The sequence below is a fragment of the Entelurus aequoreus genome, linkage group LG03, assembly GCF_033978785.1.
Source record: "Entelurus aequoreus isolate RoL-2023_Sb linkage group LG03, RoL_Eaeq_v1.1, whole genome shotgun sequence".
Classification (NCBI taxonomy): domain Eukaryota; kingdom Metazoa; phylum Chordata; class Actinopteri; order Syngnathiformes; family Syngnathidae; genus Entelurus; species Entelurus aequoreus.
This window is the reverse complement of record NC_084733.1, coordinates 91,025,019-91,041,460: the sequence shown is the minus strand read 5'-3', so window position 1 is coordinate 91,041,460 and position 16,442 is coordinate 91,025,019. Positions and strand designations below refer to the sequence as shown.

Sequence of the window (16,442 nt, the reverse complement as noted above, 5' to 3'; positions counted from 1 at the left end):
AGCTAGTGGGCAGCCTAGGATGGAGTCGGCTCTCTCGGTTGCTGCGTTGGCTCTACTCTGTGCAATATGCATTAGTTGTTGCTCATTTTTGTTGTTTTATTTTTGTAGCTGTGTGTAGAAATGGCCTACTCTGTGCAATATGCATTAGTTGTTGCTCTTTTTTTTGTTTTACTTTTGTAGCTATATGTAGAAAATGGATGGATAGATGTAGAAAAGGCCTACTCTGTGCAATATGCATTAGTTGTTGCTCTTTTTGTTTTGTTTTACTTTTGTAGCTGTATGTAGAAAATGGATGGATAGATGTAGAAAAGGCCTACTCTGTGCAATATGCATTAGTTGTTGCTAAAAAAAAAAAAAGTATGTACTTTTGTAGCTGTATGTAGAAATGGCATACTCTGTGCAATATGCATTAGTTGTTGCTCATTTCTATTGTTTGTCATTGTTTTACCAGTGTGGCTGTATGTAGAAAAGGCCTACTCTGTGCAATATGCATTAGTTGTTGCTCATTTTTTTGTTTTTTCATTGTTTTACTTTTGTAGCTGTATGTAGAAAATACATGGACGGATGTAGAAAAGGCCTACTCTGTGCAATATGCATTAGTTGTTGCTCATTTTTTGTTTTACTTTTATAGCTGCATGTAGAAATGGCCTACTGTGTGCAATATGCATTAGTTGTTGCTCTTATTTTATTGTTTTACTTTTGTAGCTGTATGTAGAAATTGCCTACTGTGTGCAATATGCTCACTTTTTTTTTGGTTTTTAATTGTTTTACTTTTGTAGCTGTATGTAGAAAATAGATGGATGGATGTAGGAAAGGCCTACTCTGTGCAATATGCACTAGTTGTTTTACATTTTTTTTTGTTTTACTTCTATAGCTGTATGTAGAAATGGCATACTCTGTGCAATATGCATTAGTTGTTGCTCATTTTTGTGGTTTTTCATTGTTTTACTTTTGTAGCTGTATGTAGAAAATACATGGATGGATGTAGAAAAGGCCTACTCTGTGCAATATGCATTAGTTGTTGCTCATTTTTTGTTTTACTTTTATAGCTGCATGTAGAAATGGCCTACTGTGTGCAATATGCATTAGTTGTTGCTCTTATTTTATTGTTTTACTTTTGTAGCTGTATGTAGAAATTGCCTACTGTGTGCAATATGCTCACTTTTTTTTGTTTTTTCATTGTTTTACTTTTGTAGCTGTATGTAGAAAATGGATGGATGGATGTATAAATGGCCTACTCTGTGCAATATGCATTAGTTGTTGCTCTTTTTTTTTTTTTGGTTTTTCATTGTTTAACTTTTGTAGCTGTATGTAGAAACGGCGCCGCTGAGGTGGCAGCTGGTCGTTTCAGCTCTTGTATGTTCCCCTCTTTGTTTCCATGTGTTTTTGCATCTGCACTTGTGTGGCCTAAATATCCCCCCACTAGCCTTTTAACGCCCCCTGCTGGGCATCCCCGTGCATTGCAGCGAGAGCATGACGTCACTTTTCATCTCCATACTGTGGGCAGTCCAGCAGGAGGAGGAGGAGGAGGAGGAGGAGGAGGGAGAGGAAGAGGCTTCTTTTTCCCTCCCCTTCCCTCGCACTTTGAATGACATGCTTGCATCATGACCGTGGAGGATGTTGTCCACGTTCCCGCGAGCTGCTGAGTGGGCGGCGCCACATTTCTGCAGTGCTTTCTGTTGGCGAGGAGGAGGAGGAGGAGGATGAAGATGTGCAAGATGGCAGCAGAGTTGTGCAAGATGAAGATGAGCAAGATGGCAGCAGACTTGTGCAAGATGAAGGATGACGTGTTGCGGTGCAATTTGTGAATGAGAGACCCGGCCCGGCCTGCACGGTGATGACGACCACCGGGGGGCGGACGACGCTCGGTGCTCTGGCATGCCGCGCGGCGCTTGATGGAATGCGAGCCGAGTGACGCCGACACGCCGAGCATGGCCGAGGAGGAGGAGGAGCTGGAGGCGCCGCCGCCGAGTGTGGACATCGACCCGGACTTCGAGCCCCAGAAGCGGCCGCGCTCCTGCACTTGGCCGCTGCCCCGTCCGGACTGTGGCGCGGGGAAAGCGGGGGCGAATGACGTCATCCCGGAGGAAGAGGACGACGAGGAGGAGGGAGGCGGCGCGGGGAGTGGCGAGACCCCGCGGGGGGGCGGCTGTGGCGGCGGCGGCGCGCTCGCCCCGCGGCCGCCGGAGCTCCGGGGCGACGAGGCCGGGGAGGGCTCGCCTTCCTCGGCTCTGCTCGCACCGGCGGCGGCGGCGGCTCCGCAGCAGGCGCGGAAGTGTTCGGCCCGCAGGAACGCGTGGGGGAATTACTCGTACGCCGACCTGATCACGCAGGCCATCGAGTCTTCGTCCGACAGCAGACTGACGCTGTCCCAGATCTACGACTGGATGGTCCGCTCCGTGCCCTACTTCAAGGACAAGGGCGACAGCAACAGCTCGGCCGGGTGGAAGGTGAGAGAAAATACACGCACGTCGTCTTTTGTCGCGCCTTAGTGGGTCAAGGGAAGGAAATATACACGACATTTTTAACTAGATGAGGTGTGAATGTTCCAATGCTGAAGTTGAAGTGAAATGCTGACAGAATGTAGAATGAATGGAAGAATAGTTGGAATGTTGGAATTTCCAGGAAAACTGGAATTTGGTCTGGAACTTGGGAAAGTGTTAGTTTGAATATCCAGGATGAGTGGAATGTGTTGATGTTGGAATGCTTTGAATCGGTTGAAAAATGTGGGAATTGTGCAACTTAGAAAAATGTCCCATTCCGTTCAATGGGAACTTCCTGGAAATTTGGGAATTTCGGGGAAAGTGTGATTTTTTTTTGGAAAATGATTAGGAGCATGAATGTCCTGAATGAGCTGAATTGTTTGGTGTTGGAATTGTTTAAATCGGGCAAGAATTGTTGAAGTAGTAAATGGTATTAGGGAATTTCGGGAAATCAGGAATTTTTTTCAACTTGGAGAAAGGGTAGTTTGAATGTCCAGAATGTTGGAATTTGTTAAAATTGGAATGGGTTGAAGAATGTGGGAATTGTGGAACTTTGAAGAATGTTCCATTCATTTCAATAGGAATTTCGGGAAAAGCGGGAATTTAGAAAATGGTTAAAAAAATTAATTTAAAAAATTGAATTAGTTGAAAAGGTTGGTGTTGGAATTTTTTAAAATCGGTCAAGAAATGTTGAAGTAGTAACATGTTGAATTGAGAAATGGTATTACAGATTTCCTGGAATTTTGGGAAAACTGGGAATAATTGTCCTAACTAAGAGGAATGTTTTGACGGTGGAACGGTTGAAGTGGGTTGAAAATGTGGAAGGAGTAGTCAACATAAAAAAGGGTGGAAAAAAAGGGAATTTCTGGAAATTTGGGGAAAAGCAGGGATTTTTTTGAAAAAGAGTAGGAGCATGAATGTCCTGAATGAGCTGAATTGGTTGGTGTTGGAATTGTTTAAATCGGGCAAGAATTGTTGAAGTAGTAAATGGTATTAGGGAATTTCGGGAAAATCTGGAATTTTTTTTTAACTTGGAGAAAGGGTAGTTTGAATGTCCAGAATGTTAGAATTTGTTAAAATTGGAATGGGTTGAAGAATGGGGGAATTGTGGAACTTTGAAGAATGTTCCATTCATTTCAATGGGAATTTCGGGAAAAGCGGGAATTTTTTTGAAAATGGTAAAAAAAACAAAAAAACTTGAATGAGTTGAAAAGGTTGGTGTTGGAATTTTTAAAAAATCGGTCGAGAAATGTTGAAGTAGTAACATGTTGAATTGAGAAATGGTATTACAGAATTCCTGGAATTTTGGGAAAACTGGGAATTTTTCCAGTTCAAAAAACAACTTTATCTTTTGTCCTAACTAAAAGTAATGTTTTGACGGTGGAACGGTTGAAGTGGGTTGAAAATGTGGAAGGAGTAGTCAACATAAAAAAGGGTGGAAAAAAGGGAATTCTGGGAATTCCTGGAAATTTGAGAATTTGGGCAAAAGCAGGATTTTTTTAAAAAAAAAGTAGGAGCATGAATGTCCTGAATGAGCTGAATTGGTTGGTGTTGGAATTGTTTAAATCAGGCAAGAAATGTTGAAGTAGTAAATGGTATTAGGGAATTTCAGGAAAATCAGGATTTTTTTTTTGAAAATGGTAGAAAACTTGATTGGTCTGAATGAGTTGCAATGGTTGGTGTTGGAATTTTTTTAAATCGGTCAATAATGTTGAAGTAGGAAATGGTATTACGGAATTCCTGGAATTTTTCCCTGTTCAAAAAACAAGTTCGTTTTTTGTCCTGATTAAGAGGAATGTTTTGACGGTGGAACGGTTGGAAAATGTGGGAGGAGTCGTCGCTACAAAAAAGGGTGGAAATAGGGCTTTGGAAAACCGGGAATTCTGGAAAATCCTGGAATTTTGGGGAATTTGGAAAAAGGGTAGTTTGAATCTCCAGAATGGAGAAATTTGTTGAAGGTGGAATGGTTTGAATAGGTTAAAAAATGTGGGAATTGTGCAACTTGGAAAATGTCCCATTCATTTCAATGGGAACTTCCTGGAAATTTGTGAATTTTGGGAAAAACTGGATTTATTTGAAAATGGTAGAAAACTTGATTGGTCTGAATGAGTTGCAATGGTTGGTGTTGGAATTTTCAAATCGGTCGATAATGTTGAAGTAGGGACTGGTATTACGGAATTCCTGGAATTTTTCCCTGTTCAAAAAACAAGTTCGTTTTTTGTCCTGATTAAGAGGAATGTTTTGACGGTGGAACGCTTGAAGTGGGTTGGAAAATGAATGAGCTGAATTGTTTGGTGTTAAATTTTTTCTAATCGGTCGAAAAATGTTGAAGTAGTAACAATTTAATTGAGAAACTGTATTACGGAATTCCTGGAATTTTGGGAAAACTGGGAATTTTTCCAGTTCAAAAAACAACTTTGTTTTTTGTCCTAATTAAGAGGAATGATTTGACGGTGGAACGCTTGAAGTGGGTTGAAAATGTGGAAGGAGTAGTCAACATAAAAAAGGGAATTCTGGAAATTCCTGGAATTATTTAGAACTTGAAAAAAAATTATAGTTTGAAATTCCAGGATGAGTGAAATGTGTTGATGTTGGAATGGTTTTAATAGCTTGAAAAATGTGGGATTTGGGCAACTTGGAAAAATGTCCTATTCATTTCAATGAGAACTTCCTGGAAATTTTGGGAAAATGATTAAGAGCATGAATGTCCTGAGTGAGCTGAATTGGTTGGTGTTGGAATTGTTGAAATCGGTCAAGAAATGTTGAATTAGTAACAGTTTTTGATAAAGGAATTTCGGGAAAACCCGGAATTTTTCTAGTTCCTTTACCAAGGATGTAGTATGAATGTAAGAAGAGTTTGAATGGTTAGAATTTCCAGGAAAACCGGAATTAGGTTTGGAACTTGGGAAAATGTTAGTTTGAATGTCCAGGATGAGTGGAATGTGTTGATGTTGGAATGCTTTGAATAGCTTGAAAAATGTGGGAATTGTGCAACTTGGAAAAATGTCCCATTCATTTCAATGGGAACTTCCTGGAATTTTGGGAAAAACGTTTTAATTTTTAATGATTAGGAGCATGAATGTCCTGAATTGGTTGGTGTCTGAATTATTTAAATCGGGCAAGAATTGTTGAAGTAGTAACAGTTTTTTAATTGAGAAATTCCTGGAATTTCGGGAAATTTTTTAATTTTTTTCTAGATCCTTAACCAACTTGGTTTTTGTCCTGAATATGAGTGTTTTGACGGTGAAACGGTTGAAATGAGTTGAAAAATGTGAAAGGAGTAGTCGAACTTAAGGCTGGAAATAGGTTACCAAAATACGGGAAATCCTGGAAATTTCTTAAATGTGGAAAAATGTTACTTTGAATGTCCAGGATGAGTGGAATATGTTGATGTTGGAATGCTTTGAATAGCTTGAAAAATGTGGGAATTGTGCAACTTGGAAAAATGTCCCATTCATTTCAATGGGAACTTCCTGGAAATTTGGGGAAAAGTGGGATTTTTTGAAAAAGAGTAGGAGCATGAATGTCCTGAATGAGCTAAATTGTTTGGTGTTAAATTTTTTCTAATCGGTCGAAAAATGTTGAAGTATTAACAATTTAATTGAGAAACGGTATTACGGAATTCCTGGAATTTTGGGAAAACTGGGAATTTTTCCAGTTCAAAAAACAACTTTGTTTTTTGTCCTAATTAAGAGGAATGATTTGACGGTGGAACGCTTGAAGTGGGTTGAAAATGTGGAAGGAGTAGTCAACATAAAAAAGGGAATTCTGGAAATTCCTGGAATTATTTAGAACTTGAAAAAAATTATAGTTTGAAATTCCAGGATGAGTGAAATGTGTTGATGTTGGAATGGTTTTAATAGCTTGAAAAATGTGGGATTTGGGCAACTTGGAAAAATGTCCCATTCATTTCAATGAGAACTTCCTGGAAATTTTGGGAAAATGATTAGGAGCATGAATGTCCTGAGTGAGCTGAATTGGTTGGTGTTGGAATTGTTTAAATCGGGCAAGAAATGTTGAATTACTAACAGTTTTTCATTAAGAAATTCCTGGAATTGCGGGAAAAAAACAAATTTTTCTAGTTCCTTTACCAACTTTGAATGTTGGAATGGTTTGAATGTTGAAGAGTTTGAATTTCCAGGAAAACCAGAATTTGGTTTGGAACTTGGGAAAGTGTTGGTTTGAATGTCCAGGATGAGTGGAATGTGTTGATGTTGGAATGCTTTGAATAGCTTGAAAAATGTGGGAATTGTGCAACTTGGAAAAATGTCCCATTCCGTTCAATGGGAACTTCCTGGAAATTTGGGAATTTCGGGGAAAGTGTGATTTTTTTTTTGGAAAATGATTAGGAGCATGAATGTCCTGAATGAGCTGAATTGTTTGGTGTTGGAATTGTTTAAATCGGGCAAGAATTGTTGAAGTAGTAAATGGGATTAGGGAATTTCGGGAAAATCTGGAATTTTTTTTTAGTTGAAAAAATGCTAGTTTGAATGTCCAGAATGGTGGAATGTGTTAAAGGTGGAATGGGTTGAAGAATGTGGGAATTGTGGAAGTTTGAAAAATGTTCCATTCATTTTAATGGGATTTTCGGGAAAAACAGGAATTTAGAAAATGGTTAAAAAAATTAATTTAAAAAATTGAATGAGTTGAAAAGGTTGGTGTTGGAATTTTTTTAAATCGGTCAAGAAATGTTGAAGTAATATGTTGAATTGAGAAATGGTATTACAGATTTCCTGGAATTTTGGGAAAACTGTGAATAGTTGTCGTAACTAAGAGGAATGTTTTGACGGTGGAACGGTTGAAAATGTGGAAGGAGTAGTCAACATAAAAAAGGGTGGAAAAATGGGAATTTCTGGAAATTTGGGGAAATGCAGGATTTTTTTTAAATAGAGTAGGAGCATGAATGTCATGAATGAGCTAAATTGGTTGGTGTTGGAATTGTTTAAATCGGGCAAGAATTGTTGAAGTAGTAAATGGGATTAGGGAATTTCGGGAAAATCTGGAATTTTTTTTTAACTTGGAGAAAGGGTAGTTTGAATGTCCAGAATGGTGGAATTTGTTAAAATTGGAATGGGTTGAAGAATGTGGGAATTGTGGAACTTTGAAGAATGTTCCATTCATTTCAATGGGAATTTCGGGAAAAGCGGGAATTTTTTTGAAAATGGTAAAAAAAAAAAAAAACTTGAATGAGTTGAAAAGGTTGGTGTTGGAATGTTGAAGTAGTAACAATTTAATTGAGAAACTGTATTACGGAATTCCTGGAATTTTGGGAAAACTGGGAATTTTTCTAGTTAAAAAAACAACTTTGTTTTTTGTTCTGATTAAGAGGAGTGATTTGACGGTGGAACGCTTGAAAAATGTGGGAGTAGTAGTCAACATAAAAAAGGGTGGGAAAAAAAGGGAATTCCTGGAATTATTTAGAACTTGAAAAAATGTTAGCGTGAATGTCCAGGATGAGTGGAATGTGTTGTTGGAATGCTTTGAATAGCTTGAAAAATGTGGGAATTGTGCAACCTGGAAAAATGTTCCATTCCGTTCAATGGGAACTTCCTGGAATTTTGGGAAAAGCGGGATTAAAAAAATATATATATTAGGAGCATGAATGAGTTGAAATGGTTGGTGTTGGAATTGTTCAAAACGGTGGAGAAATGTTGACGTAGTAACATTTTTAACTGAAAAATGGTACTACTGGAATTTCGGGAAAACCGGGAATTTTTCCAGTTCAAAAATACAACTTTGTTTTCTGTCCTGATTAAGAGGAATGTTTTGACGGTGGAACGCTTGAAAAATGTGGGAGGAGTAGTCGCCAGAAAAGAGTGAAAATAGGATTTGGAAAACGGGAAATTCCTGGAATTTATTTGAACTTGGAAAAAAGGATGAGTGGAGTATGTTGAAGGTGGAATAGTTTGAATAGCTTGAAAAATGTGGGAATTGTGCAACTTGGAAAAATGTCCCATTCATTTCAATGGGAACTTCCTGGAAATTTGGGAAAATGATTAAGTCCTGAATGAGCTGAATTGGTTGGTGTTTGAATTGTTTAAATCGGTCAAGAAATGTTGAATTAGTAACAGTTTTTGATAGAGAAATTCCTGGAATTTTGGGAAAACCCGGAATTTTTCTAGTTCTTTTACAAACTTCCTTTACCAAGAATGTAGTATGAATTTCCAGGAAAAGAGGAATTTGGTATGGAACTTGGAAAAGTGTTAGTTTGAATGTCCAGGATGAGTGGAATGTGTTGGTGTTGGAATGCTTTGAATAGCTTGAAAAATGTGGGAATTGTGCAACTTGGAAAAATGTCCCATTCACTTCAGTGGGAACTTCCTGGAAATGTGAGAATTTGGGGAAAAGCAGGGATTTTTTGAAAAAGAGTAGGAGCATGAATGTCCTGAATGAGCTGAATTGGTTGGGGTTGGAATTGTTTAAATCGGGCAAGGAATGTTGAAGTAGTAAATTGTATACAAGAATTTCGGGAAAATCGGGAATTTTTTTGAACTTGGAAAAAGGGTAGTTAGAATGTCCAGAATGATGGAATTTGTTAAAATTGGAATGGTTTGAATGGGTTGAAGAATGTGGGAATTGTGGAAGTTTGAAAAATGGCCAATTCATTTTGAATGGGAAAATGCAAACAAAACAAAAAAAAGGAATTATGGGAAATCCGGGAATTTTTTTCAGAATTGTTGAAGTAGAGCACACAATTCCCAAACAGGCTGAATATTTTGAAGTTGGAACCGTTTGAATCAAATGAAAAATGTGCAAATTGTGGAACTTTGAAGAATGTCCCATTGATTTCAATGGCAAGTTCCTGAAAATTTGGGAATTCCGGGAAAAGAGGGCATTTTTTTTATTTAGAAAATGGTAAAAAAAAACGTGAATGTTCTGAATGAGTTGAAATGGTTGGTGTTGGAATTTTTCAAAATGGTCGAGAAATGTTGACGTAGTAACATTTTTATCTGAAGAATGGTATTACTGGAATTTTGGGAAAACTGGAAATTTTTCCAGTTAAAAAAAAAACAACTTAATTTTTTGTCCTGATTAAGAGGAATGTTTTGACGGTGGAACGCTTGAAGTTGGTTGAAAAATGTGGAAGGAGTAGTCGACAGAAAAAAGAGTGAAAATAAGATTTGGGAATTCCTGGAATTTTTTTGTATTCGGAAAAAAGGATGAGCTTCGTCGAAGCATGTTGCTTTTGTAGCTGTTTCAGCAGATTTGAATTGCTAGGATAGGATCTTTGATCCAAGACACAATTTACATTTAACTAAAATGTTCTTTTCTTTGTGGCCGACAAAAGAAAAGTAGTGAGAATATCTCCATGTTAAGAAACTCGGCTTCGCCGTGACGTCTTGTTAGTAAACACACTACATGCTAACATTACATTTTAACATCATGCTAGGTTAGCAACACTAGCATAACTATGTGAGCTACATGCTAACATTACATTTTAACGTAATGCTAGGTTAGCAACACCAGCATGGCTATGTGAGCTACATGCTAACATTACATTTTAACGTAATGCTAGGTTAGCAACACTAGCATAACTATGTGAGCTACATGCTAACATTACATTTTAACGTAATGCTAGGTTAGCAACACCAGCATGGCTATGTGAGCTACATGCTAACATTACATTTTAACGTAATGCTAGGTTGGCAACACTAGCATATCTATGTGAGCTACATGCTAACATTACATTTTAACGTAATGCTAGGTTAGCAACACTAGCATAGCTATGTGAGCTACATGCTAACATTACATTTTAACGTAATGCTAGGTTAGCAACACCAGCATGGCTATGTAAGCTACATGCACATTTTAACGTAATGCTAGGTTAGCAACACTAGCATGGCTATGTGAGCTACATGCTAACATTACATTTTAACGTAATGCTAGGTTAGCAACACTAGCATGGCTATGTGAGCTACATGCTAACATTACATTTTAACGTAATGCTAGGTTAGCAACACTAGCATAACTATGTGAGCTACATGCTAACAATACATTATTGTAGATTAGCAACACTAGCATGGCTATGTGAGCTACATGCTAACAATGCATTTAACATCATGCTAGGTTAGCAACACTAGCATGGCTATGTGAGCTACATGCTAACACTACATTTAGCATCATGCTAGGTTAGCAACACTAGCATGGCTATGTGAGCTACATGCTAACATTACATATTAACGTAATGCTAGGTTAGCAACACTAGCATGGCTATGTGAGCTACATGCTAACATTACATTTTAACGTAATGCTAGGTTAGCAACACTAGCATAACTATGTGAGCTACATGCTAACAATACATTATTGTAGATTAGCAACACTAGCATGGCTATGTGAGCTACATGCTAACAATGCATTTAACATCATGCTAGGTTAGCAACACTAGCATGGCTATGTGAGCTACATGCTAACACTACATTTAGCATCATGCTAGGTTAGCAACACTAGCATGGCTATGTGAGCTACATGCTAACATTACATATTAACGTAATGCTAGGTTAGCAACACTAGCATGGCTATGTGAGCTACATGCTAACATTACATTTTAACGTAATGCTAGGTTAGCAACACTAGCATAACTATGTGAGCTACATGCTAACAATACATTATTGTAGATTAGCAACACTAGCATGGCTATGTGAGCTACATGCTAACAATGCATTTAACATCATGCTAGGTTAGCAACACTAGCATTGCTATGTGAGCTACATGCTAACAATACATTTAGCATCATGCTAGGTTAGCAACACTAGCATGGCTATGTGAGCTACATGCTAACATTACATTTAACATGGTTGTAGGTTAGCAACATTAGCATAACTATATGAGTTACATGCTAACAATACATTTTGACATGCTAGGTTAGCAACACTATCATGGCTATGTGAGCTACATGCTAACAATACATCTAACATCATGCTAGCAACACTAGCATAACTTTGTGAGCTACATGCTAACATTACATTTTAACGTAATGCTAGGTTAGCAACACTAGCATGACTATGTGAGCTACATGCTAACAATACATTATTGTAGGTTAGCAACACTACCATGACTATGTGAGCTACATGCTAACGCTACATTATTGTAGGTTAGCAACACTAGCATGACTATGTGAGCTACATGCTAACAATACATTATTGTAGGTTAGCATTACTAGCATGACTGGTGACATGTAATTATTCCATTAAATTGAAAAAGAGACTTTGAGGCTACGTGACAAACTACAAGGTCCTAGTGACCATCAATCAGCTGACTAGAAGAATGTGGGTCAACATCAGGAGCTGCTGTGGGGGAGGGGAAGGATTTATCCTCTCAGACGGCGTGTGGGCGGTACACGTCTGCAATGTGCAGCAGCGGGAATCGAACAGTGACACCTAATCATTTGTAAAAGCTGCATTTGTCATGTCTTCTAGTTTCTTGTTGATAGAAATATGTTACATGTCAATATTTGTAATGAAAATGTTGACATGTAACATCCTGGTCTATTGAAAAAAATATCAATAATTATCGATATCAACTTGTATCGTGATAGTTCCCAGCCTTGTCACCTGATACTCCTACTCAGATGAACTTTGATTGTAAAAAAAAAAAGGGACAAATCAGTTTTTCAAAACCGAAAGACAATTTTTTAAAAATATACAGAAATTCAAATATTACATATAATTGTTTATATAATATATTAAATAAGTTATATTTTTATTGAATATGAAATTTCATTTAACACATTTAAATAGGTTTCACATTTAAAAAAAAAAAATATTTCATTCAAACGCATTATTAAATGTTTTTAACACATTTGAAAAAATATGACATTTAGTTAGAAAATATATTTGTTAAATTAAATGTAAAAAAATATATAATTAATATACATCTAATATATAAAAAATATTTTTTTTTTTAATGAAATTAAAAAATATATAATATACAAAATAATTAATATATAATTTATGTATAAAGTATATAATAATTTTTTAAACGAAATGTAAAAATATATATAATATATAAATATAATTTTTTTTAAATTAAATGTAAAAAATATATAATATATAATTAATTAGTAATTTATAATTAATATATAAAAACATTTTTAATGAAATGTAAAAAAATATACAATTAATAATATATAATTAGTATATAAAATATATATATATATATTTTAAATGTAAAAAAATATATAGTTAATATATAAAATATATATATTTTTTCATTTATTATATATATTTTTTTTAATGAAAGGGTGTAGAATCTGCCTGTGAACGTTCTGAACTGTTGTTTCCGTAACACGGCCAGGCTGTGTGGAAGTAGGAGCGCAGTACTTTCACATAGTGCAGGGGCGGGTCCCGTGTTACATGCTAACATTACATTTAACATCATGCTAGGTTAGCAACACTAGCACGACTATGTGAGCTACATGCTAACAATACATTTAACATCATGCTAGGTTAGCAACACTAGCACGACTATGTGAGCTACATGCTAACAATACATTTAACATCATGCTAGGTTAGCAACACTAGCACGACTATGTGAGCTACATGCTAAGAATACATTTAACATCATGCTAGGTTAGCAACACTAGCACGACTATGTGAGCTACATGCTAACAATACATTTAACATCATGCGAGGTTAGCAACACTAGCACGACTATGTGAGCTACATGTCAACAATACATTTAACATCATGCTAGGTTAGCAACACTAGCACGACTATGTGAGCTACATGCTAACAATACATTTAACATCATGCTAGGTTAGCAACACTAGCACGACTATGTGAGCTACATGCTAACAATACATTTAACATCATGCTAGGTTAGCAACACTAGCACGACTATGTGAGCTACATGCTAACAATACATTTAACATCATGCTAGGTTAGCAACACTAGCACGACTATGTGAGCTACATGCTAACAATACATTTAACATCATGCTAGGATAGCAACACTAGCACAACTATGTGAGCTGCATCCTAACAATACATTTAACATCATTCTAGGTTAGCAACACTAGCACAACTATGTGAGCTGCATGCTAACAATACATTTAACATCATGCTAGGTTAGCAACACTAGCACGACTATGTGAGCTGCATGCTAACAATACATTTAACATCATGCTAGGTTAGCAACAATTGTGCAATGTAAAAGTAGCAATAGATTTCATGGTAAAACTGGGAAATTTACTGGGTTTTTTACAGCATTTTTCTCTAAATGAACATTTTTACTGTAATAAACTATGGTGCCGTTTTCACATTTACAGTAATACACCCAAAAATCTACACTTGTTGATTTGCGGTAAAAACAAAGCTCAGGTGCCAAAATTTTTACTGTAAAATTGCAGTTTTTTTAAAAAATTTACAGTAAAAAAAAAATTTAACAGTAAAATTCTGGCAACTGAGCTGCTTTTTTACCATAAAAACAGAAATACGGTTTTTCCATTTACAGTAATATAAAAATTGTAAATGAAAAAGTAGAAATTACTTTAAAAACTTACCTTTTATATATTTTTTTACATTTTAGTTGAAACAAAATCTACTAATAAAATGCATACAAATGGTGTAATAATAGTATTCACTGATTGATTGATTGACACCTCTGATGTAGATGATCAGGTTTGATAGGTAGACGATCAAACACATTGATTACAAATGAATCATTACATAGTGATCCATATCTCCCACTCCCTCCCCTCTGTTGCAAGTTTTGTTGATTCTATATAACATGTTTAGGTATGCTAAGGCTATGCGTTTTTTCCCTTGGCCTCAGTCTGGACCCCCTCCCTGGAGTCCAGCCTTTGAATATTTTTTACTCTCCCCAACATTTACCTGTTCCTCACCTTTTTTTTTTGTAAGGGGCGCCGGAAGTTGGCAGTGATCCTGTTCTGTCTCCCTGTAAGGTTTGATCCTGTTCTGTCTCCCTGTAATGTGTGTCTGATCTTGAATGGGATTGTTCTGATAACCTCCATTTCCCCTCGGGGATTATTAAAGTACTTCTGATTCTAATCGTGTGGCTTAATTTACCTTTGTCGTCTTCTTTTGGCGTGGCAAGCCAGTTGGCGCCCCTGCTGGTTGCCGGCAAGTACTGCGCTTAGTTGGACAACTTCTGTCCCGACCTTCGGGTTCCTTTTTGTCGTCCTCACTACGTTTTTTTGTCGTCCCCTTCCAGAATTCCATCCGGCACAATCTGTCCCTCCACAGCCGCTTTGTCAAAGTCCAGAACGAAGGCACGGGCAAGAGCTCCTGGTGGATGGTCAACCCGGACGGCGGCAAAGGGGGCAAAGCGCCGCGGCGCCGCGCCGTCTCCATGGACAACAGTAAGTACATCAAGGGCGCCCGGGGCCGCGCCACCAAGAAGAAGGCCTCGCTGCAGGCCGCCCAGGACGGCAGCTCCGAGAGCCTCTCCAAGTGGACGGGGAGTCCCACCTCCCGGAGCAGCGACGAGCTGGACGCCTGGACCGACTTCCGCTCGCGGACCAACTCCAACGCCAGCACGCTGAGCGGCCGCTTGTCGCCCATCCTGGCCAACTTGGAGCTGGACGAGGTCCCCGCCGACAGCTCCCCCCTGTCCCCCATGTTGTACTCCAGCCCCAGCAGCATGTCGCCGTCCACCGTCCCCGCCGGCCTCTCCGACCTGGCGGGGACCATGAACCTCAACGACGGCCTGTCCGACAACCTGATGGACGACCTCTTGGACAACATCAGCCTGACGGCGGCGCAGCAGCCTCCTCCTGGCGAGGACGACAAAGGTCAGGGAAGCTCCGTGTTCACCTTCAGCTGCTCGGGAGGCGGACTGGCCAGTCCGGTGGGAAGCTACGGTCCCAATCCTCTCTTCAGCCCGCCGTCCATCACCAGCCTGCGCCAGTCGCCCATGCAGACCATCCAGGAGAACAAGCAGACCACCTTCTCCTGCGCCTCGCTCTTCAGCAACCACCAGACCCTGCAGGACCTCCTCAGCCTGGACCACAGCGACGTCATGCTCACGCAGTCCGACCCGCTCATGTCGCAGGCCAGCGCCGCCATCGCCCTGCAGAACTCCCGCCGCAACGCCCTCCTGCTGCGTAAAGACCAAGGCGGTGCCGGCCAAGCCCAAAACCCGCCCGCTTGGCAAGCCAACAACGGCGAGGCCAAGCACCTGAAGTCTCCCGGGAAGAACCAGGACCGCTTTCCCGCCGACTTGGACCTGGAGGTCTTTAACGGAAGCCTGGAGTGTGACATGGACTCCATCATCCGGAACGAGCTGATGGAGGCCGACTGCTTGGACCTCAGCTTCGACGCCGCCCACAATGCCAACATCAACCCGGGGGGCTTCTCCGGCGCCAAACAGACGTCGGCGCAGAACTGGGTCCAAAGCTGAGAGCTCCGGACACAACATGGACTCAACTAGTGGAAGTTTGTTTATGTCCTCTTATTTTCACATCTGCTTTCTTTGAAGGGATGGACCTGGTGGACACACTCGTACTCGGGTTTAGATCTTTGAAGGACCTGGTGGACTTTGAAGGCTGCGTTCACACTCGTACTCGGGTTTAGATATTTGAAGGACCTGGTGGACTTTGAAGGCTGCGTTCACACTCTTATTCGGGTTTAGATCTTTGAAGGACCTGGTGGACTTTGAAGGCTGCGTTCACACGTTCACACTCGTATTCGGGTTTAGATCTTTGAAGGTCCTGGTGGTCTTTGAAGGCTGCGTTCACACTCGTACTCGGGTTTAGATCTTTGAAGGACCTGGTGGACTTTGAAGGCTGCGTTCACACGTTCACACTCGTATTCGGGTTTAGATCTTTGAAGGTCCTGGTGGTCTTTGAAGGCTGCGTTCACACTCGTACTCGGGTTTAGATCTTTGAAGGTCCTGGTGGTCTTTGAAGGCTGCGTTCACACGTTCACACTCATATTCGGGTTTAGATCTTTGAAGGACCTGGTAGACTTTGAAGGCTGCGTTCACACGTTCACACTCGTAT

General features: G+C 39.3%; 1 protein-coding gene across 1 annotated transcript; it reads left to right on the top strand.

The window, feature by feature from the left end:
* Positions 1 to 1,698: 1,698 nt before the first annotated feature.
* LOC133645859 (forkhead box protein O3-like) lies at positions 1,699 to 16,159 on the top strand. Its single transcript, XM_062040775.1, has 2 exons — positions 1,699 to 2,450; positions 14,654 to 16,159. Exons 1-2 carry the CDS (start codon positions 1,896 to 1,898, stop codon positions 15,839 to 15,841), a joined length of 1,743 nt encoding a protein of 580 aa, XP_061896759.1. The 5' UTR covers positions 1,699 to 1,895; the 3' UTR covers positions 15,842 to 16,159.
* Positions 16,160 to 16,442: the final 283 nt, after the last annotated feature.

What these genes read in the sequence shown, in the direction of transcription:
- LOC133645859 (XM_062040775.1), top strand. Translation starts at nt 1,896, where the DNA reads ATGGAATGCGAGCCGAGTGACGCCGACACGCCGAGCATGGCCGAGGAG. An exon ending in ACAGCTCGGCCGGGTGGAAG is followed by an intron (nt 2,451 to 14,653) that starts GTGAGAGAAAAT and finishes GTCCCCTTCCAG; the next exon opens with AATTCCATCCGGCACAATCT.